This window comes from Cervus canadensis, chromosome 2 (genome assembly GCF_019320065.1).
Source record: "Cervus canadensis isolate Bull #8, Minnesota chromosome 2, ASM1932006v1, whole genome shotgun sequence".
In the NCBI taxonomy this organism is placed as follows: domain Eukaryota; kingdom Metazoa; phylum Chordata; class Mammalia; order Artiodactyla; family Cervidae; genus Cervus; species Cervus canadensis.
This window is the reverse complement of record NC_057387.1, coordinates 56,528,296-56,552,109: the sequence shown is the minus strand read 5'-3', so window position 1 is coordinate 56,552,109 and position 23,814 is coordinate 56,528,296. Positions and strand designations below refer to the sequence as shown.

Sequence of the window (23,814 nt, the reverse complement as noted above, 5' to 3'; positions counted from 1 at the left end):
TCCTCCTGTGTGACCATTCTTCTGTCTCAGTCTTTAAACTTTTAACTCTTAAACTGGGGAATTTTCCCCAGGGCCCTTTCATCTTTCCTCTTCTCACTTTATATGTTTTTCTGGATTAGTCCTTCTTCCCATGGCTTCACCAACTATCAGTCTCCAAATCTTTTCCTTATTTCCAAACTCACCAGCTTCCTCTGAAAACTTCCTCATTACATGTATTATTCTTAGTCAACACCGCCAGGCTCCTGACTTTAGGGTAACCTTAACCCCTCCTTTTCTCTAACCTTGCATCCCTATGCAACTACACAGACCTATTAAGCACACTTCAAAAATGCCTCACATAATGTCCCTCCCCAGCTTCTGCAGTCCCTCCATCTCTGCCTCTACTGCCTGAGGTCAGCCTACATCATTACTTCATTTCTGCAACAAGTCTCCAAATGTTTCCCTATGGCTTATTTCTCTAGCCAGTTCACCATAATCTTGGTCGGAATTACCCAAATGTACACATATATACACAAAGACCTTCCCTGGATCTCTATAATCATTCAAAATAATAACAGTTTTCTTTCAAGGAGAGCTTCTTATATGTTAGGGACTATGCTGAATGCTTTAAATTAACATTTATTTCTTTCAATTATCTGGATAATTGCTGAGGTAGACATTGTTATCCTCATCTTACAAATTAAAAAACACTAAAGTAGTGTATTTAATGTGCTAACAGTCACAAAGTTATTAAGTGGTGGTGGTTTAGTCACTAAGTAATGTCTGACTTTTGTGACCCTAAGGACTGCCTGCTAGGTTCCTTTGTCCATGAGATTTCCCAAGCAAGAATCCTGGAGTGGGTTGCCATTCCCTTCTCCAGGGGATCTTCGCAACCCAGGGACTGAAACCAGGTCTCCTGCATTGCAGTCAGATTTATCATCTGAACCACCAGAGAAGCCCATTAAGTAATGGAGCTCAAGTTCAAAAACACTTCAGTTTTCATTAGAATAAAAGTAGGAAATCTAGTAGGGAGAATAAAAGACAAAAGTAATAAATTCATTCATACCCACAATAAGAAGTTAAGGGATACACAAAATATTTAGATTAGAAAATAATATCAAAAACAGTAATCATGAGGGGAAGAGAGTACAAATGCAAAGTATCTATCTAGACTGCTGTGCAAAAACCTCATGGTAACCACAAAACAAAAATTCACACAGAAAAAGAAAAAGAAATCCAAACATAATACTAAAGATAGTCATCAAATCACAAAGGAAGAGAACAAAAGAAGGGGAAAAGCACCTACAAAAACAAATCCAAAATAATTAATAAAATGACAATAGGAACAAGCTACTGGTGCTATTGTTTAGTCGCTAAGTCATGTCTGACTCTTTGTGACCCCATGAACTATAGCCCACCAGGCTCCTCTGTCTATGGGATGTTCCAGGCAAGAATACTGGAGTGGGTTGCCATTTCCCCCCCCCCCCCCCAAGGGATCTTGCTGACCCAAAGATCAAACCCGCATCTCTTGCTTGGCAGGTAAATTCTTTACCACTGAGCCACCTGGGAAACCAGTGGGAACATATATACCAATAATTGCCTTAAACATAAATGGACTAAATGATCCAACCAAAAGATATAGACTGGCTGAATGGGTAAAGAAACAGCTTCCATATATGTGCTGCCTACAAAAGACTCACTTCAGATCTAGAAATATACATAGACTGAAAGCGAGGGGATTAGAAAAAGGTATTTCATGAAAATGGAAATCAAAAGAAAGCTGGAGGGAATTCCTTGGTTGCCCAGTGGTTAAGAACCCCCATGCCAGCATAGGGGATATGGGTTCTATCCCTGGTCTGGGAAGATCCCACATGCCTTAGCGGGAAAACTAAGCCCATGCACAGCTACCAAGCCAGTGCTCTACAGCCAGGGTGCCACAACCACTGAAGCACATGTACCTAGAGCCTGTGCCCTTAAACAAGAGAAACTGTCACAATGAGAACACACTCACTACACACACTAAATGGACTCACACACTGGAAGAGTGGCCCCCACTCACCACAACTAGAGAAAGCCTGTGCATAGCGATGAAGACCCAGCACAGCCAATAAATAAATAAAAATTTTAAAAGAGAAAGCTGCAGTAGCCATACTTAGACAAAATAGACTTTAAAATAAAGACTGTGAAAAGAGACAAGAATTTACACTGCTTGAAATAAATTGCAGGAATTTTTTTTTTATTCATCTCCTAGAGTAATACAAATAGAAAAATAAACAAATAGGGCCAAATTAAACTTAAAAACTTTTGCACAGCAAATAAACCCATAAACAAAATGAATAGATAACCTACAGACTGGGAGATATCAAGGGATTAATTTCCAAAATATATAAATAACTCATACAGCTTAATATCAAAAAGCAAACAACACAATCAGAAAATGGTCAGAAGACTTAAAGATACAATTCTCAGAAAAAGACATACAGATGGCCAGTAGGCACATGAAAAGATGCACGATATTGCTAATTTGGGACTTCCTTGGTGGATCAGACAGTAAAGAATCTGCCTACAATGCAGGAGACCCGGTTTCAATCCCTAGGTTGCAAAGATCCCCTGGAGAAGGGAATGGCGACCCATTCCAGTATTTTTGCCTGGAGAATTCCATGGACTGTGGAGCCTGGCAGGCTACAGTTCATGGGGTTACACAGAGTTGGACATGACTGTGCATGCACATATAAATACATTGCTAATTTTAGAAAAATACAAAACTACAATGAAGTATCACTCTCACAGATCAGGATGACCATTATTTTAAAAAGTCTGCTATTAATAAATGCCAGAGAGACTGTGGAGAGAAAGGAATTAATCATATGATCCTGCTATCCCACCCCTGGGCATATATGCAAAGAAAATTCTAATTTGAAAAGATATAGGCATTCCAACATTTATAGAAGCACTGTTTACAATAACTAAGACATGGAAGGGTTCCCCTGGCGGCTCAGTGGTTTAAAAAAAATCCTGCTGCCAGTGCAGAAGATTCAGATTCACTCTTTGGGTCAGGAAGATCCCCTGAGAAGGAAAAAGCAACCTACAAATCCTGTGGACAGAGGAGCCTGGTGGGCTATCGTCCATGGGGTCACAAATGAGTTGAACATGACTTAGTGACCAAACAACAACAACAAAAATAACAACAAGACATAGAGGCAACCTAAATATCCATAGGCAGATGAAAGGATAAAGAATATTTATTACTCAGTCATAATAAAGAATGAAATAATGCCATCTGCAGCAACATGGATGAACCTAGAGATTATCATATTGAGTGAAGTAAATCAAAGACAAATATATGATATCACTTACAAGTGTAATCTAAAAAAAAGATACAAATGAATTTATTTACAAAGCAGAAATAGATTCACAGACAAAAACTGACCTTACTGTTACCAAAGGGGATAGCAGCTGTGGGAGGAAGATAAACTGGGAATTGGGGATTAATATATACACATTACTACATATAAAATAGATAAACAAGGACCTAATATATAGCACAAGGAACTATATTCAATATCTAGCATTTAAGTAATCTCTAGTGGAAAAGAAGCCGAAAAAGAATATATATACACATATATATGTGTGTGTGTGTATAACTGAATCATTTTGCTGTACATCTGAAACTAACACAACATTGTAAGTTAAACTATAATGTAAAAAATGGTTTACATTTAAAAAATTACAATAGGAAAGCAATAAAGGAAGCAAAACATCCTAGTCTGCAAGAACTATAGACTTAACTACCATGCAAAAACTGCCTCATTGCACTAGGGTTATTTTTGGGGTTTTTTTGGCCATGCTTCTCGATTTACAGGAACTTAGCTCCTGAACCAGAGATCCAGCCAAGGCCCTCAGTGGTGAAAGTGTGGTGTCCTAACCACTTGACCACCAGGAATTCCCTAGTTACACCAGTCTTGCTAGTACAGTACATTAAGGCCCAAACCAATCTCTTCACATTTGGAGGATTTAAAAACTCACTATCTTCTCAACTTATCAACTAATTATTCAGTCTTCTTTATATACTAACAATTTCACAACTGTTACTCAAACACTGAGAAGGCCCTGGCTGTGTCTAGAATTTAATACAGATAGAGAAAATATTAAATGACTAGGACTTTCTAAGGGAAGGCAGTATCCAGCAGAACTCAGAATAAGAGGCACTTATATTTTACTAACCTTTTAAAAGATATTTATGATGTTTACCAGATACATAACAGTTACCAGATGTTTACTTAAATTCTTAATGAAGAGAGCTAGAGATGGAAGAAAGATAAAGAAAGTAAAAGAAACAAAATGAAAGAAGCAAGTGGGAAAGAGAAGGAGAGGAGATGAAAGAAAAGAGAGATGAGAAAAGAAAAAATTCAGAGTCCTCACTTTCAATCTATAATGATTATTTAGTAGTTTATTAGTAGTTTAGTAGTTTATTTTTTATTAGGATAGGGACATTTCTACCATGGTGGCTCCACAGTTCTTAAAGTTCATCTAACCTTAACCAGTTATTGAACTGTGTTCTGACAACCTCAACAAATCAGTGGAAGACATACTTTGCTAAGTTTAGTCATCAGTACCAATAAGGTCTATATTGTAATTATGTTCCACAGTTAATGTTTAGATTTCTTATTAAACAGAAAGAACTATATAACTGTCACTGCTATTTTAAATGAAGCTTATACTATGGTAATTATAATAATATCAATGGTTTTATTATTAGGACAAAATAAGGAAACATGATTGTTATTTTCTAGGTATTTCCTATAAAGTTATTATAATCATAGTTTGGTATGGTATAAAAAGCACTGGTCAGAAATTTCAGAGATTTGAGATTTTTGTCAGCCTGAGTCTTTTTTTCCTCTCACCTCAAGATCATGCAATAAAAATGATTGACCCCACTCAACCCCCAGATTTGTTGCAAAGGGTATTATTTCATCTTTATACTTTAAAGATAAAAAGCAGATAGTTCTTTAATGTAATCCAAGATCACAACTTTCATTCCCATCTCAGATTTAAAAGAGTTCAAAATTCTCTACAGTTCTCCTTGGTGCTGATAAACAGAGTTGTTTAGAAGAAAAAAAAAAAACAAAACTAAAATTGCTATTGCAGAATCAAACACGAAAAACATTTTCTCACCACTCCTCAACTGTTCAACCTCACAGAAGTGCGTTCCAGTGGGAGTATGAATAAATGCATGGACATGCTTAACTCCATTCTGAAAATTAGAAAAAAAGATTGTTTCCAGTAAAATTTCAGCATATGTCAAAAGGCCAATGTCTTTAATTAAACTGAGAACACAAATAAGTAAGGCAACCTTTTCAAAACGCTTCCAAGGGACTTCTTCCACGTAGACTTGAACTCGAATGACATGGTTAAAAGAAGAAAGGAAATGCTCACAGATATTCATAGCAAAAGTTTCTATGCTTTTGATCTATAAAGAGAAACAAATGTGAATGAGCAGCAATACTTGCCCCAATTGAAAGTAATTTTTAATATCCATGAGACTCTCTTTCCTGATCAAGTGTTTTTTATTTTTTTATTTTATTTTATTTTTTTTTCAAGAGTTCCAAACACTTTAGGATTTTTTTTTTTTTTTTATTAGTTGGAGGCTAATTACTTCACAACATTTCAGTGGGTTTTGTCATACATTGATATGAATCAGCCATAGATTTACACTTATTCCCCATCCCGATCCCCCCTCCCATCTCCCTCTCCACCCGATTCCTCTGGGTCTTCCCAGTGCACCAGGCCGGAGCACTTGTCTCATGCATCCCACCTGGGCTGGTGATCTGTTTCACCATAGATAGTATACATGCTGTTCTTTTGAAACATCCCACCCTCACCTTCTCCCACAGAGTTCAAAAGTCTGTTCTGTATTTCTGTGTCTCTTTTTCTGTTTTGCATATAGGGTTATCGTTACCATCTTTCTAAATTCCATATATATGTGTTAGTATGCTGTAATGTTCTTTATCTTTCTGGCTTACTTCACTCTGTATAATGGGCTCCAGTTTCATCCATCTCATTAGGACTAGTTCAAATGAATTCTTTTTGACGGCTGAGTAATATTCCATGGTGTATATGTACCACAGCTTCCTTATCCATTCATCTGCTGATGGGCATCTAGGTTGCTTCCATGTCCTGGCTATTATAAACAGTGCTGCGATGAACATTGGGGTGCACGTGTCTCTTTCAGATCTGGTTTCCTCAGTGTGTATGCCCAGAAGTGGTATTGCTGGGTCATATGGCAGTTCTATTTCCAGTTTTTTAAGGAATCTCCACACTGTTTTCCATAGTGGCTGTACTAGTTTGCATTCCCACCAACAGTGTAAGAGGGTTCCCTTTTCTCCACACCCTCTCCAGCATTTATTGCTTGTAGACTTTTGGATAGCAGCCATCCTGACTGGTGTGTAATGGTACCTCATTGTGGTTTTGATTTGCATTTCTCTAATAATGAGTGATGTTGAGCATCTTTTCATGTGTTTGTTAGCCATCTGTATGTCTTCTTTGGAGAAATGTCTGTTTAGTTCTTTGGCCCATTTTTTGATTGGGTCATTTATTTTTCTGGAATTGAGCTGCAGGAGTTGCTTGTATATTTTTGAGATTAATCCTTTGTCTGTTGCTTCATTTGCTATTATTTTCTCCCAATCTGAGGGCTGTCTTTTCACCTTGCTTATAGTTTCCTTTGTTGTGCAAAAGCTTTTAAGTTTCATTAGGTCCCATTTGTTTAGTTTTGCTTTTATTTCCAATATTCTGGGAGGTGGGTCATAGAGGATCTTGCTGTGATTTATGTCGGAGAGTGTTTTGCCTATGTTCTCCTCTAGGAGTTTTATAGTTTCTGGTCTTACATTTAGATCTTTAATCCATTTTGAGTTTATTTTTGTGTATGGTGTTAGAAAGTGTTCTAGTTTCATTCTTTTACAAGTGGTTGACCAGTTTTCCCAGCACCACTTGTTAAAGAGGTTGTCTTTTTTCCATTGTATATCCTTGCCTCCTTTGTCAAAGATAAGGTGTCCATAGGTTCGTGGATTTATCTCTGGGCTTTCTATTCTGTTCCATTGATCTATATTTCTGTCTTTGTGCCAGTACCACCACACTGTCTTGATGACTGTGGCTTTGTAGTAGAGTCTGAAGTCAGGCAGGTTGATTCCTCCAGTTCCATTCTTCTTTCTCAAGATTACTTTGGCTATTCGAGGTTTTTTGTATTTCCATACAAATTGTGAAATTCTTTGGTCTAGTTCTGTGAAAAATACCGTTGGTAGCTTGATAGGGATTGCATTGAATCTATAGATTGCTTTGGGTAGAATAGCCATTTTGACAATATTGATTCTTCCAATCCATGAACACGGTAATGTTTCTCCATCTGTTTGTGTCCTCTTTGATTTCTTTCATCAGTGTTTTATAGTTTTCTATGTATAGGTCTTTTGTTTCTTTAGGTAGATTACTCCTAAGTATTTTATTCTTTTTGTTGCAATGGTGAATGGTATTGTTTCCTTAATTTCTCTTTCTGTTTTTTCATTGTTAGTATATAGGAATGCAAGGGATTCTGTGTGTTAATTTTATATCCTGCAACTTTACTATATTCATTGATTAGCTCTAGTAATTTTCTGGTAGAGTCTTTAGGGTTTTCTATGTAGAGGATCATGTCATCTGCAAACAGCGAGAGTTTCACTTCTTTTCCTATCTGGATTCCTTTTACTTCTTTTTCTGCTCTGATTGCTGTGGCCAAAACTTCCAACACTATGTTGAATAGTAGTGGTGAGAGTGGGCACCCTTGTCTTGTTCCTGATTTCAGGGGAAATGCTTTCAATTTTTCACCATTGAGGGTGATGCTTGCTGTGGGTTTGTCATATATAGCTTTTATTATGTTGAGGTATGTTCCTTCTATTCCTGCTTTTTGGAGAGTTTTAATCATAAATGAGTGTTGAATTTTGTCAAAGGCTTTCTCTGCATCTATTGAGATAATCATATGGTTTTTATCTTTCAATTTGTTAATGTGGTGTATTACATTGATTGATTTGCGGATATTAAAGAATCCTTGCATTCCTGGGATAAAGCCCACTTGGTCATGGTGTATGATTTTTTTAATATGTTGTTGGATTCTGTTTGCTAGAATTTTGTTAAGGATTTTTGCATCTATGTTCATCAGTGATATTGGCCTGTAGTTTTCTTTTTTTGTGGCATCTTTGTCTGGTTTTGGAATTAGGGTGATGGTGGCCTCATAGAATGAGTTTGGAAGTTTACCTTCTTCTGCAATTTTCTGGAAGAGTTTGAGTAAGGTAGGTGTTAGCTCTTCTCTAAATTTTTGGTAGAATTCAGCTGTGAAGCCATCTGGTCCTGGCTTTTGTTTGCTGGAAGATTTTTGATTACAGTTTCGATTTCCTTGCCTGTGATGGGTCTGTTAAGATCTTCTATTTCTTCCTGGTTCAGTTTTGGAAAGTTATACTTTTCTAAGAATTTTCCATTTCATCCAAGTTGTCCATTTTATTGGCATAGAGCTGCTGGTAGTAGTCTCTGATGATCCTTTGTATTTCAGTGTTGTTGTTGTGATCTCTCCATTTTCATTTCTAATTTTGTTAATTTGGTTCTTCTCCTCTTTGTTTCTTAATGGTCTTGCTAATGGTTTGTCAATTTTTGTTTATTTTTTCAAAAAACCAGCTTTTAGCTTTGTTGATTTTTGCTATGGTCTCTTTAGTTTCTTTTGCATTTATTTCTGCCTTAATTTTTAAGATTTCTTTCCTTCTGCTAACCCTGGGGTTCTTCATTTCTTCCTTCTCTAATTGCTTTAGGTGTAGAGTTAGGTTATTTATTTGGCTTTTTTCTTGTTTCTTGATGTAAGCCTGTAATGCTATGAACCTTCCCCTTAGCACTGCTTTTACAGTGTCCCATAGGTTTTGGGTTGTTGTGTTTTCATTTTCATTCATTTCTATGCATATTTTGATTTCTTTTTTGATTTCTTCTATGATTTGTTGGTTATTCAGAAGCGTGTTATTTAGCCTCCAGGTGTTTGAATTTTTAACAATTTTTTTCCTGTAATTGAGATCTAATCTTACTGCACTGTGGTCAGAAAAGATGACTGGAATGATTTCAATTTTTTTGAATTTTCAAGACTAGATTTATGGCCCAGGATGTGATCTATTCTGGAGAAGGTTCCGTGTGCACTTGAGAAAAAGGTGAAGTTGATTGTTTTGGGGTGAAATGTCCTATAGATATCAATTAGGTCTAGCTGGTCCATTGTGTCATTTAAAGTTTGTGTTTCCTTGTTAATTTTCTGTTTAGTTGATCTATCCTGTTTAGTTGATCTATCCATAGTTGTGAGTGGGGTATTAAAGTCTCCCCTATTATTGTGTTACTATTAATTTCCTCTTTCATACTCGTTAGTGTTTGCCGTAATATTGCGGTGCCCCTATCGTTGGGTGGCATATATATTTATAATTGTTATAATCTTTCTCTTGGTTGATCTCTTTGATCATTATGTAGTGTCCTTCTTGTCTCTTTTCAACAGCTTTTATTTGAAGCTATTTATCTGATATGGTATTGCGACTCTGCTTTCTTTTTGGTCTCCATTTGCATGAAATATTTTTTTCCAGCCCTTCACTTTTAGTCTGTATGTGTCTCTTGTTTTGAGGTGGGTCTCTTGTAAGACAGCATATATGGGGGTCCCTTTTTTTGTATCGCATTCAGCCAATCTTTGTCTTTTTGGTTGGGGCATTCAACCCATTTACATTAAGGTAATTATTGATAGGTTGGTCCCGTTGCCATTTACTTTGGTTGTTTGGGTTCACGTTTATACAACCTTTCTGCATTTCTGTCTAGAGAAGATCCTTTAGCATTTTGAAGAGCTGGTTTGGTGGTGCTGAATTCTCTCAGCTTTGCTTATCTTGTAAAGCTTTTGAGTTCTCCTTTTGTATCTGAATGAGAATCCTTGCTGGATAACAGTAATCTAGGTTTAGGTTATTCTCTTTCATTACTTTCAGGACGTCCCTTGCCATTTCCCTTCTGGCCTGGAGGGTTTCTATTATAGGTCAGCGTTATCCTTATGGGAATCCCTTGTGTGTTTATTTGTTGTTTTTTTCCCCTGCTGCTTTTAATTTTGTTCTTTTGTGTTTGATCTTTGTTAGTTTGATTAATATGTGTGCTTGGGGTGTTTCGCCTTGGGTTTAATCCTGTTTGGGACTCTCTGGGTTTTCTTGGACTTGGAGTGGCTATTTCTTCCCCATTTTAGCGGAGTTGTTCAGCTATTATCTCCTGCGAGTATTTTCTCAGGCCTTTCTTTTTGGTTTCTTCTTTGGCTCCTATGATTCGAAATGTTGGGCAGCGTTTCACAGTGTCCCAGAGGTCCCCTGAGGTTGTCCTCATTTCTTTTGATCCTTTTTTTTTTTTTTTTTTCTGCTTCATTTATTTCCACCATTTTATCTTCTACCTCACTTATCCTATCTTCTGCCTCCGTTATTCTACTCTTGGTTCCCTCCAAAGTGTTTTTGTTCTCATTCATTGCATTGTTCATTTTTAATTGACTCTTTTTTATTTCTTCTAGGTCTTTATTAAACAATTCTTGTATCTTTTCAATCTTTGTCTCCAGGCTATTTATCTGTAACTCCATTTTGTTTTCAAGATTTTGGATCATTTTTATTATCATTATTCTAAATTCTTTTTCAGGTAGATTCCCTATCTCCTCCTCTTTTGTTTGACTTGGTGGGCATTTTTCATGTTCCTTTACCTGTTGGGTATTTCTTTGCCTTTTCATCTTGTTTAGATTGCTGTGTCTGGAGTGGACTTTCTGTATTCTGGAGGTCTGTGGTTCCTTTTTATTGTGGAGGATTTACCCAGTGGGTGGGGTTAGACGATTGGCTTGTCAAGGTTTCCCGGTTAGGGAAGCTTGCGTCAGTGTACTGGTGCGTGGAACTTGATTTCTTCTTTTTGGAGAGCAATGGAGTGCCCAGTAATGAGTTTTGAGATGGGTCTATGTGTTAGGTGTCACCTTGGGCAGCCTGTATGTTGACATTCGGGGCTATGTTCCTGTGTTGCTGGAGAATTTGCGTGGTATGTCTTGCTCTAATACTTACTGGCTCTTGGGTGGTGGTTGGTTTCAGTGTAGGTATGGAGGCTTTTGGACGGTCACTTATTGCTTAAAGTTCCATGTAGTCAGGAGTTTTCTGGTGTTCTCAGGTTTTGGGCTTAAATTTCCTGCCTCTGGATTTCAGTTTTATTCTTCCTGTAGTCTCAGGACTTCTCCAACTATACAGCACTGATAATAAAACTTCTAGGTTAATGGCGAAAAGATTCTCCCCTGTTAGGGACACCCAGAGAGGTTCACAGAGTTACATGAACAGGAGAAAAGGGAGGAGGGAGATAGAGATGAGCAGGAGGAGAAAAAGGGGGACTCAAGAGGGGAGAGACAGATCTACGCAGCTGTCTGTTCCCAGAGTGTTCTCCGTATCTCAGACACCTATAAGGATTCACAGAATTGGATTGGGAAGAGAAGGGGAAAGGAGGAAATAGAGGTGTTCTGAGGTAGAAAACAGAGAGTCAAGATTGGGAGAGAATAATCTTCGGTTTAAAGATAGGGCTTCTCTTTTTTTTTGGGGGGGGGGGTAAGGTTATAGTGTAGTGAAAATGAAAATGAAGAGTAGTAGAGGAGTACTAGAGGACTTTAAAAGAAATAAGAGAAAAAGAAAAATAGAAAATAAAAGAGAAAACGGAAAGGAAAAAAAAGAAAAAGAAAAAAAAGAAAAAAAAACAAAACAAAAAAGAAAGAAAAAAAAAATTTTTTTTTTCCCCTAATTAAAAAAATCATAAAAATCTATGTAAATGAAAGTTAAGGAGTAATGGGGGAGTAATAGGGAATTTTAAAGGAAAATAAAAGAGAAAAAATAAAAAAGAAAAATATAAAAAGAAAAAAAAATTTTTTTTTTTTCCTTACTTAGAAAAAACAGAAAAATAAAAAAAAAAAGTAAAAATATGTCTAGGAATTTCTCTGGAGCTGTTGCGGTCAGTGTGGGTTCGGCTCAGTTTCAGATAGCTCCTCGTTCCAGCTTACACTTCTCGATATCTACAGGGCCCTTCCGTGAAGTCGGTGTTTTCTACAGGGATTTTAATCTGTTGCACCAGTCCCTTCTGAAGCGGTTCCCTTTGTTTATTTGGCTTCTGTTTGCCGGTCTCTTCAGAGCCTCATTTCCGCCCTGACACAGGCGGGCGGAGGTGGACTCTTATTCAGTTAGCTAGTTCCGTTGCGCTGCTGGGAGGGGCTGACGCTGCGGGGATGGGCTGGCGCTGCGGGGATGGGCTGGCGCTGCGGGGCGGGGCTGACGCTGCGGGGAGGGGCTGGCCCTGCGGGGGCGGGCTGGCGCTGCCGGGAGGGGCTGACGCTGCTTTCTCTGTTTGCGCTGCTCAGGCTCCCGGCTGTTCTATATGGAGCGCGGCCGCGCTGCGCTAGGTTCCAGCCCTCGGGTGTTACACAAAAGCGCGGAAGGAAAAGCTGCGCCTGCTCTCTGTGCCTTCCCCGTCAGAGCGGTCCAGGCAGCGAGGGGCTTGATGGGCGCACTATCCCCAGGTGTGGCACACTCACTCCCTTCCGCGGACCCAGTCTCAGTTTCCGCTGACGCCAGTCGGGTGCGCGCGCCTTCCGCCCTCTGCGTCCCCAGCCCCAGTCCCCGCCCGCGCCGGTCGGGTGCCTGCGCCCTGTGTCTCGCCGCGACCTTCCCCTCCCCCCTGCCTCCTGCCTCCGGCGGGGCTGGGCGGGTCCGCAGCCTGCGACCTCTTCTTGGGACTTTCTCCGTCCCTTTGTTCTGCGAACGGCCGGCAGTGTGTTCCGGCCGGTTAATTTTCTCTCTTTTGGTCTCCCACAGTTTAAGTTGGCACCTCACAGAAGCTCCCTCCGATTGTCCTCAGGGCACTCAGGCCCGGACCCTAGCCCAAGCAAGGCCGCCTAAGACTCCCTTCCCGGGACGGGTCTCCGTCCTTAGCTCTTTTGTCTCACTTTTTATCTTTTATATTTTGTTCTACCTCCTTTCGAAGACAATGGTCTGCTTTTCTGGGCGCCTGATGACCTCAGCTAGCGATCAGAAGTTGTTTTGTGAGGTTTGCTCTGCATTCAGTTATTCTTTTGATGAATTTGTAGGAGAGAAAGTGGTCTCCCCGTCCTACTCCTCCACCATCTTGGCTCCTCCCCTGATCAAGTGTTTTTTAGAATCAGAGAAACAAAGAAAGAATCTTAGAGATGAATTTATCTTTTTATCCCAATTTTTCACATGGGCCCCTCAGTGTAGTTAATGGATCACCATCACCAGGTGAGACTACCCGGTTTTTAAAAGAAAACTGTGTGCTGGAGAGGGTGTGTCTGTCCATCAATGGATGAGCAAAAAGGAACTGAATATTCAGATTCTCCTCAAAATGAGCTCAGTCATCACCCATGCCAGCAAAAGTATTGCAGGATACTCCAAAACACTCTGCTCTCTTTATGAGGCTGGCAAACAGACCTCCCAGCTTCCCCAGGAAAAATGTTAAGGAAGGGTCACTCAGCTTTCTTTCCTTGCAAACATGCCTTCTATAGACCATCTCCAACTCTCCACCCCCATAAAACAGCTCCCTATTTCCACCCAAATTCTTCATATTAATCTCTATTTTATGGCACTAGTTCAGTCTACAGATTATTTATGGTTTTGCCTGTAATTAAGGTAGACTATACAGGTTTCCAGGATAGTTTTGTTTTATATCTGAGGTTTATAAGCATCCTATTGCATTCTCAAAAGTATCTTGGTTTGGATAAGAAATTATGGTCGCTATAATGAATGAATTTAAATTTTTTTCTTAACATCCAGGTCCACCCCTTCACTTTTTTGTATCTCTCACATAGTACAGGAAGTATAAGAATTTGTGGTACCCAACCATTTTTTTAAACACAGTACTAGAAGCTTATTTTCAATTTTTTTTAAAGAAAGCAATGCCTTTTTCCAGAGCCCTGTCTATGCTTGCTGGGCCATTCTGATTAGCAAGAGAAAGGTTCAGAGTGGAGACAGGCCTTGCAGAAATAATTTTTCAATTAGTTTGTTCATTTCATGCATTATATGTGTGGATTTCATGCAAAATCATGGAAAAAGAAACTTTCTAGTCTACATTTCTTGTCTTTTTAAATGTCTTAGTAAATAAAAAATCATCCTGAATTGCCCAGAAATCTGGTGGTCACCCAGCAAATTTCACTCACACTTTTTAGAGAAATCTGAGGTAAAGTGCTAAAAAAAAATCAGATTCTATTAGTTCCAAGACCCTTTTGAAAAGTACAGTTACCATCAAATGTGGACATTAAGTGGTCATAGAGTTGAGAAAATTAGGAAGGCATTAAAAGTTGGACAAATATATTTCAAACTGTATCTTATACTGAATTTTCTTCTTTAGTAATACCAAGAAGAGAAATGGCATTTTCTTCTATAAATACACACCATTCTTAAAGAAAAAAAAGAAAGAAAACCAAACAATAGGACTCAAATAAATGCATGGCAATAGTGGGTAAAATTCTAATCTGAAATTGTCTCAGGGCCTTGATTTGCCAATGATCCTAGATAAGTGATAACATGTAAATTTGTCAAATAGGATTCTCTACCTTCTAAAAGATGTGCTGAGTTGGAAACCAAGGAAACAGAACAAAGAGGGAACAAAAAAAGAAAAGCATATAAAGTGGTGAGTTTTTAAAATGCAAAATTTTCTGTAAAGCTGAGAATTTTAGAATAGAAAAGGAATCTTCTTTCAATGGCTTAAATGTAAAAATAAACTTAAAACATATAGGGAACTTGAAATAAGCAAGTACTATTCTCACACTATAGTACAGTGAATTACCCATCCAGATAGGCAGCATCTAAGAAGAAGAATGACACATACGCCTTTGAACTTGGCCAGGACGTGAACTGTATTCTTGATGGTGTCTGTCGGGATGATGTCTGAATTGTCTCCATGCAGGTACTCTCTTTTGGAGCTCAGAGTAAGTTGCACTGAAGTTGCCACTTCCTTAATACTATGATATTTTCCATCTCGCTGAATATGAAGAACTTTTACCATATCCTTACCGTAACCAGTTTGGACAAACTCCACTTCATCATTCTGCAATGAAAATAGTCATCTTATTGAGGAAGGCTAGATGAAAACCAGAAGTCAACTGCAATTTCTTTTATTTTTATTTTTAATTGGAGGATAATTGCTTTACAATATTGTGTTGGTCTCTGCCATACATCAACATGAATCAGCTATAGGTAAAAATATGAACAACAGACTGGTTCCAAATAGGAAAAGGAGTATGTCAAGGCTGTATATTGTCACCCTGCTTATTTAACTTACATGCAGAGTACATCATGAGAAACGCTGGGCTGGAAGAAGCACAAGCTAGAATCAGGATTTCTGGGAGAAATATCAATAACCTCAGATATGCAGATGACACCACCCTTATGGCAGAAAGTGAAGAAAAACTAAAGAGCCTCTTGATGAAAGTGAAAGAGGAGAGTGGAAAAGTTGGCTTAAAGCTCAACATTCAGAAAACTAAGATCATGGCATCTGGTCCCATCAGTTCAGGGTAAATAGATGGGGAAACAGTGGAAACAGTGGCTGACTTTATTTTGGGGGGCTCCAAAATCACTGCAGATAGTGATTGCAGCCATGAAATTAAAAGATGCTTGCTCCTTGGAAGGAAAGTTATGACCAACCTAGACAGCACATTAAAAAGCTGAGACATTACTTTGCCAACAAAGGTCCGTCTAGTCAAGGCTATAGTTTTTCCAGTAGTCATGTATGGATGTGAGAGTTGGACTATAAAGAAAGCTGAGCCCCAAAGAATTGATGCTTTTGAACTGTGGTGTTGGAGAAGACTCTTGAGAGTCCCTTGGACTGCAAGGAGATGTAACCAGTCCATCCTAAAGGAGATCAGTCCTGGGTGTCCATTGGAGGGACTGATGTTGAAGCTGAAACTCCAATAATTTGGCCATCTGATGTGGAGAGCTGACTCATTTGAAAAGACCCTGATGCTGGGAAAGATTGAGGGAAGGAGGAGAAGAGGATGACAGAGGATGAGATGGTTGGATGGCATCACCGACTCAATGGACATGGATTTGGGTGGACTCCGGGAGTTGGTGATGGACGGGGAGGCCTGGCGTGCTGCAGTTCATGAGGCACAAAGAGTCGGACACGACTGAGCGACTGAACTGAACTGAACTCTTGAATGCAATTTCTTTTAGCCTTAATTTTATCATATAATTGTGAATGGTGAGAGTCAAATTATTCATGAAACCAAGATCATGCCTTACCTTTGAAGAATGAGAACTTGTATGGAGAAAAGAGAATTGCAAGAAATAGACTAAAATATATCAGGTTGGCCTTAAAAGAGACAGGTAGATGACTTTCTTGATAATACTAAGAAATAATAATAAAAACAGTACCTTCTGAGGCTAACTATTTACTCAGTCTTCATTAATCTCTACTAACTTAATCCTTGTATCAGCTCCATGAAGTAATATTATTTCCATTTTACAGAGAGAAAAACTGAGGTTCAAAGAATTTAAGTGACTTGCACTATTTAGTAAAGGATAGAGCCAAGAATTCACCCTCACGGCTGTTGACTCCAAATTGTGTACTTCTAACCACTGTATAAACTGCCTTCCTCTATAAAAGTGTTTTGACAATGTTAACTGGAAATAATTATATCCCTCTTTTTATAGAGAGTAGTATTCTGGAGAAACAGCCCTATGATCAATAAAAACATTTGAAAATTTGCTTCTTCTACTTGCTACCAGGAAGAAGAGCAATTAGTGACAGGGTCTTGATGACCTTCAGCAGCACAGAGCCAGGGCCATCTGGCTGTAGGGAGAGCTATGCTTTTAGAGAAGAGACCCTTAATAAAAGCCAGTGATTGATTCATTAGTATTCCTGTCTGAAGCTGGAGCCCTCACTGGCGATTACGCCCATCTCCACTGCTAGGCCCTTTAAGACTTGTGCCTGGGCTTTCCTGGTGTTTGAGAAAAGAGGCAGGAGGGAACAGAAGGACAGGAAAACTTATTTTATTTAGCATGAAAATTGTCATAGACATGAGACAAGTGCTCGGGCCTGGTGCACTGGAAAGACCCAGAGGAATCGGGTGGAGAGGGAGTTGGGAGTGGGGATCGGGATGGGGAATACGTGTAAATCCATGGCTGATTCATGTCAATGTATGACAAAAACCACTACAATATTATAAAGTAATTAGCCTCCAACTAATAAAAATACATGAAAAAAAAAGAAAATTATCATATAAATGGTAATAAGAAAAGGTGACAAAAATAACAGTAAATCAAAAACAGCATGCAGTGAGAATCTGGGGAGGTCACAAAGAAGAAACCTCACCTGCTTATCACACATATATGATATGCTCAGACAGGTCAGGAACTGCCTAAACACCTACCTGCATTTAAAAAAAATCACCACACCCCCTAGGAGGAATTTTAAAATACTAAAATTAGAAATGATTGTCATATCCTTTATCAAACTGAGGTAGGGGAGGCTGTCTTAAATCTTGGGGATAGAGCCTGGTAGGGCTTGCTGCTGCTGTTGCTGCTCATACCCTGAGGGTCTGAGGCGTTTACATTCAGCACTCTCCCCTGTAGGAGTGACACACGGAAGGGCCACTCTTGGAGAGTCTCCTCAGAAGCCTCTGACCCAATCTTTCGGGGACTCATCTTCAAGAAAAACATCAGTAAGAAAATCTGAAGAGGAGACTTAAAGGATCCTAATGAGAACTCTAATGCTGACCGGGAAAGAGGCACAGTTGTGTGATTGTAGTGGCTTTGAAATCAGACCAGGTCCCAATTCTGCCCTGCCAGTTATAGCTTTGTGGCTTGTAACAAATAATTTGATGTCTGTAAGCCCGAGTTTCCCCCTGCTTTGTAAAAATGGAGATAACTACCTCAACAAGTGCTGGTGAATGTGAAGGGCTGGGCTCCATCCCTGGTACCCACTGATGCACTGAGGTCCCCCTGTGGCAAGAGAGGCCATGTCAGCTCTGGCTGTGGATGCGGCGGCAGCAGAGACAGCAGAAGGAACCCTGAGCAGGGGCACTAGTTTCTGGAGTGGGGAGCCCTGCTGGTAATAGCAGAAGGAAGACTCTGGTGTGTCTTGAACCACTGGGAATTCTACCCGGAGGAGGGAGGGCTTGGCTGGCTTGGAGTCCCTGGGTAATATGGGCTGGGGTCCAGGACCAGAGGTCTCTGAGACCTTCTAGCACCTTCAGCACACAGGAAGACTCAACAAATATTACTCCTCAGTCCCATTCCCTGCCACTAAGTACCCATGCTGGTTAGTCTGTTAAAGCAACTAGTTACCATGAGGTACCAAGAAAGATGGAATGGTAGCTACCCTTCATATCCCCACTCCTGCTCACCAATCCAACTTTGTATTCTACCACATTCTACCTCACTGCACTTTGGCTATCCTGAGCTAGATGTGGTCACCCTGGCTCTGCATGCTTTCTGCTCTGCCAGTAGCCCTTTGAATTTACTATTACTTCTTTCTCAAACATTCTTCTCTTCCTCGTTATCTGACTACCAATCTCTTCACCTGACTAACTTCTGACTCAGCTTCTTTAAATCTCAGATGTCACTTCCACTAGGTAATCTGCCCTAGCCCTTCAAGTCTGAAGTAGGTGCCCTTTCTGTGTGATCTCAAAATGCTCTGTTATTGCCTTATCAGAGACTTTATCAAGTAGAACTATAACTGCCTCTTCATGTGTGTGATTTGTTCAAAAACCGTAAGCCATGAAAGCAGAAACAATTTCCATCTTGGTCACCATAGCAACCCCCGTGCTCAGCAGAGTGCTTGGAACATAAATAGGTGCCTAATAAATGTATCATGAGTGACTGACGGCTGCCTCATCACCTGCACCTCTTGTGCAGTGACACGGACTCGTTCATGAAAATGCCCCTGAGATTTCAATACAGGAAGAGCTGCTTCAGCTCAGAACCCCGTCAGGAAGTTCCTCTTCCTAGGAAAGAGGGGAAGGCAACTTGTGCTCTCTGATCAACGCAGCACGGAGATCACAGGAACAGTTGGCCGGAGAACAAGGTCAGGAAGGGCAGAGTTGAGGGCAGACAGAGTCAGTGACACAGCACAAAGTGTTCGCAATGCTAACAAGACAGAACGTTCCAGCGCCACACAGCCACCCGGGGTTCACGGGTGACACAGGCGGGACAGGTCAGCAACCTTAGAAAGCCCCTGCCGAGGCCTTGGTGCTCCAGCGAAGGCTGAGTAATGATGTTTACTGAGCAAATGAGTCAGAATGAAGAGGATGTAACCATCTGAGGATGGAGCAAGACGGAACAAGAACAGTGTGGGACACTCAAGAGTTCCCTCAGCAGGGCCTGACAGAACAGATAACGGCCCAGGCCAGACTGAGGCTGTTCTCCTCAATGAAGCCTCCCCAGCTCTGTAGTCTGAGAACCAGGAGTAGGTGCCAGAATCCTATTGTGTACACTGCACAGTGCGGGGCAGAGATCCACATCCAAGATAACCAGATAGGAAAATACCAAGGCTTCTCTCATCTGGAGGGTGGGTGGGGAGCAGAAAGGATGGAATCAGAGGGGCCAAGTGTGAGTTTCTGTTCTGCCACCTATTAACTCTCTGAATGGAGGAAATTTCTTCATTTGTAAAATCCATGATACTAGGGCCAATCTATCAGGATTGCTGTGAGGATTATATGACAAAAAAAAAAAAAAACATAAAACACTTAGAAAAGTACTTGGCAAATAATAAATGTTCAACAAACATTAGTTATTAATAAACAATAATTGTATGTCATATTTTGCATCAAAGGGTTCTTCCAGTTACCGTTAGAGAGAAATACTCAGACTACACGTCAATCCAGAACTAGGGTGGCTAAACTCAAAGACTGCGGCTATGATCCAGCCTACTTCTTCCTTCATACTTTGGTTGTCCTTCCTCAGGCTTATGTGGCTTGGGGGAACAAAGTTATAAAAGAAAACTTAATTTCCTAGAGCAGTACTCTCAACAAAATATCAGACAAAGATATCAGTAGGATATCTATACTTGGCACTGCATGAGAAAAGTCCCCTTTTCTTAGACAAGTCTTGAAATATAAAGGAATAGAGAATCATTGATTGCCTCTAAGTAATGTTGGAGAGAACTCTCAGAGATTTTTTTAAGTGACTCGTGCATTTTCACTTCTGCAGTGAGAATACTGAGTGTTCTGTTTTTCCCAGGCCACACTGAAAGTGATGTAGGTTGTCACTACAGGTCTAGGACTTATTAGCCTGGAGTCTGTTAAGGTCTATAAGGTTCAGTGGATGGATCTGAGGTAGAAAATATTAGGACAGACAAGGGAAAACTTTTATAAATTTAAGTTTTAGAATGACTAGAATTTTCTCTCAAGTATTAGAGGAGTTCTTGTAAGCATATCTCTACCCACCATAATAGAGGGAAATACAGAAGTGCGAGCTATTTTGGACCCATCACTCATGTATAAATACCAATTCAGTTGCAGTGCGCGGTGATAGATGGGAGAACTCAGCCAGGAGACATGTCTCCCTCCTTGTCTTTGGAATGTGTTAGAGAAGTCCTTCCAATACTCTGCCTAGGTTCTTCCTCTGCCTGCGTATTTTCTTGGGCATTTGTGAACAAGAAGACTTCCGAGAAAAGTGCTGAACTAATATGAGAAAAAAAAAACATTCATATGAACCATCTTAATATCATTTTGGTGGATCTTAATAATATATAATGATAAAAACAATAATGATGAATAATAACCTTAGAGGCAACTGGTTTTTTTTTTTTTTTTGGCTGCTTAGGATCTACTAAATGTCAGATAGAAAAATATTGATATCTTGTAGAAAATGTCATGTTGCTTTAGGTTGCAGAGTGGCTCATTTTTAATATCAAGGGGGGATACGCCTTGAGTTATGTTCAAAGTGTTTTAACTAACATTAAGGGATTTGTCAAGCAGAGGTTTCAAGAACAATGTAAAAATTCATAAGCATAATTATTGTAGAAAAGGCGACCTGTCACCTAATGAAGACTCCATTTATAGGTGCTCAGTTATTTTCATACTTCTGCCTGTTACAAAGGAAGAGCAACTCATTGCTAAATGCGAAGGGAAATGCTAATTTTCTTCTTGCCAGCCTCTCCGAGGTAGCAATAGTCTTAGCTGGAACAGGCCTCCGGAGCCTCTAGAATTAGGGGCAAGAAATCTCACAACAAAGAATTGATGGAGGGACTTCCCTGGTGGTCCACTTGTTAAGATTCTGTTCTCCCAATGCAAGGGGCCTGGGTTCATTCCCTGGTCAGGGAACTAGATCCTACATGCTGCAACTAAAGATCCCTCTTGCCACAGCTATGACCCAACACAGTCGTATAAGTAAATAAATAAATAAATAAATATTTCTTTAAAACTTTGTAAAAATAAAAAATAAAAAGAATTGATGGAGACTTCCAAACATGCAGTTGGAAGGAAATTCTACTGAAATGCATACACTGAAAGATTTCTCTTTCCTAATGTGTAAGACTTACAAGTAAAAATAAGAGTAGCAACCATTTAGTGAGGGTTTGATACATGTTGGGAAATTTGCATGTATGATTTCCTCTAACCCTTTACCAGAATACTGTGAAGCAGATATCCTTATTCAAGTTTCACAAAGGAAGACTTTAAGGTTAAGTACTTGTCAAGGTCACACAGTTATTGGGTGACAGAGGCAGAAGGAAAACCCAGCCCATTTGCCCTAAAATGATATGTTCTATCTTACTACATCAAAGTCCCTACACTCATTAGGGAAAGAAGGGAAGTACTCTGATCCCAACAGAAAGAGGGAAGTGGACATGCTACTGCAGAAATTTGCCCTTCTATACATTTAAAAATTTTCCATCCATTAAAGACCTACATTATCTAATCTATTCCTCACAAAAACCCTGTGATTTGGTGGAAAGAACACTTATTTTAAAATAAGCTACATCAGTGATGTTAACAAGTTTCTCAAAGTCACATAGCTGACAGGCAGATTGTCTGGTCCTCTTCTGATTGTTCTCCTTATCTTTTCTTTTAACCACATTTTCATCAACAATTCTTTATGCTACAAATACCTGGGCCATTTTGCTTGTCTCAGCCCATTTCATAAAAATAACAATGCAACAAGCATATCAACTTTTTTTTTCAGCTTGTCACATTCTAGATTTTACTCTGTATATTAATAGTTTTTTTTTTTAACAGTTTGAACAAAATTAAAGTTGGACTTAAACATAAAAATGTTGTAGTATATAAGTGAAAGTCGCACAGTCATGTCCAACTCTTTGCGACCCTATGGACTGTAGCCTATCACACTCCTTTGTCCATGGAATTCTCCAGTCAAGAGTACTGGAGTGGGTTGCCATGCCCTTCTCCAGAGGATCTTATGCACCCAGGGATCTAACCCAGTTCTCCCACATTGTGGGCAGATTCTTTACCGTCTGAGCCACCAGGAAAGCCATGCCTCAAAGAGTTATTGAGGCTAAAGAAACAAAGCCAGCAGTCTAATACCCAGGAGTCCTTGCAAGATGAACGCACTGTGCTGAAGCCAGCATAGACCATGGTCTGGAAAAACCCAAGTGTATCTCGTCCTCACATTCTCACATATAAAGCTTTAAGGGACATGAACTCATAATGAAAAATCAAAAGCATACATAGTAACAAGGTATCTTGAGAGAGAGTCACAGAAATAACAGGTAGAAAAGTCTGAGCTGCAAAGAGTTCAGATACTGGAATTACCAGACACAAAATGTAAAATCATATATTTAATATCTTTACAGAAATAAAAGAGAAAATTAAGAAGTTTCTCTTGAACGAGAAATTAAAAAACCATAAAAAAGACGAAGAAAATTTGAAAAAGAATCCAACAGAGCTTCTAGAAATGCACTAATAAGTGGATTCAGAAAAAGACCGAAACAGAAAGAATTAGTTATTTGTAAGAGACAGATTAAGTAACAATTTAATCTTGTCAAAGAGATTGATCTGGGGCACTGACCCAAATAAAGAATCAGAGATTAAAGCAGATACACAGGAGATAGAATATACGAAAGAAACATAAAATGTATTTACAAAACAGAAACAGACTCACAAACATAGAAAACAAACTTATTGTTACCAAAAGGGAAAGGTTGGAGGAAGGGATAAATTAGGAATTTATGAGTAACATATACACACTACTATATATAAAATAGATAATTAACAAGGACCTACTGTATAGCACAGAGAACTCTATACTCAATATTTTGTATCTTATTCACTTTGTTGTACACCTGAAACTAACAAAACATTGTAAATCAACTATACTTCAATGAAAAAATAATTTTTTTAGAAAAAGAATAGTATAAAAATGTACTAGAAAGATATGATAGAGATAATGTGAAAGAGGCAAATTTCGAGAAATTAAGACTGAGCTTTTCACAACTAGAGATTATCTTACTAAGTGAAGTAAGTCAGAAAGAGAAAGACAAATATCATATGATATCACTTATATGAGGAATCTAAAATACAACACAAATGAACCTGTCTATGAAACAGAATCAACGACATAGAGAACAGACTTGTGGTGGGGCGAGGGTTGGCGGAGGGATGGAATAGGAGGTTGGGGTTAGCAGATGTAAGTTTTATACATAGAACAGATAAACAACTAGACCCTACTGTATAGCACAGAGAATTATATTCAATATCCTATGATAGACCATAATGGAAAAGAGTATTTAAAAAAGAATATGTATGTATAACAATCACTTTACTGCATGGCAATAGTTAACATTGTAAATCAACTA

General features: G+C 39.2%; 1 protein-coding gene across 1 annotated transcript in view; it reads right to left on the bottom strand.

Moving 5' to 3' along the window:
- Positions 1–17,989, bottom strand: part of LOC122436770 (uricase-like) — a 31,749-nt gene extending 13,760 nt beyond the window's left edge. The window contains exons 1-4 of the mRNA XM_043460839.1: positions 17,933–17,989; positions 14,890–15,108; positions 5,333–5,449; positions 5,155–5,233 (exon numbers count right to left, since the gene is read on the bottom strand). Of these exons, the coding sequence (XP_043316774.1) occupies positions 5,155–5,233; positions 5,333–5,449; positions 14,890–15,108; positions 17,933–17,971 (454 nt within the window). The 5' untranslated portion in view covers positions 17,972–17,989. The remainder of the gene's footprint in view (positions 1–5,154; positions 5,234–5,332; positions 5,450–14,889; positions 15,109–17,932) is intronic.
- Positions 17,990–23,814: the final 5,825 nt, after the last annotated feature.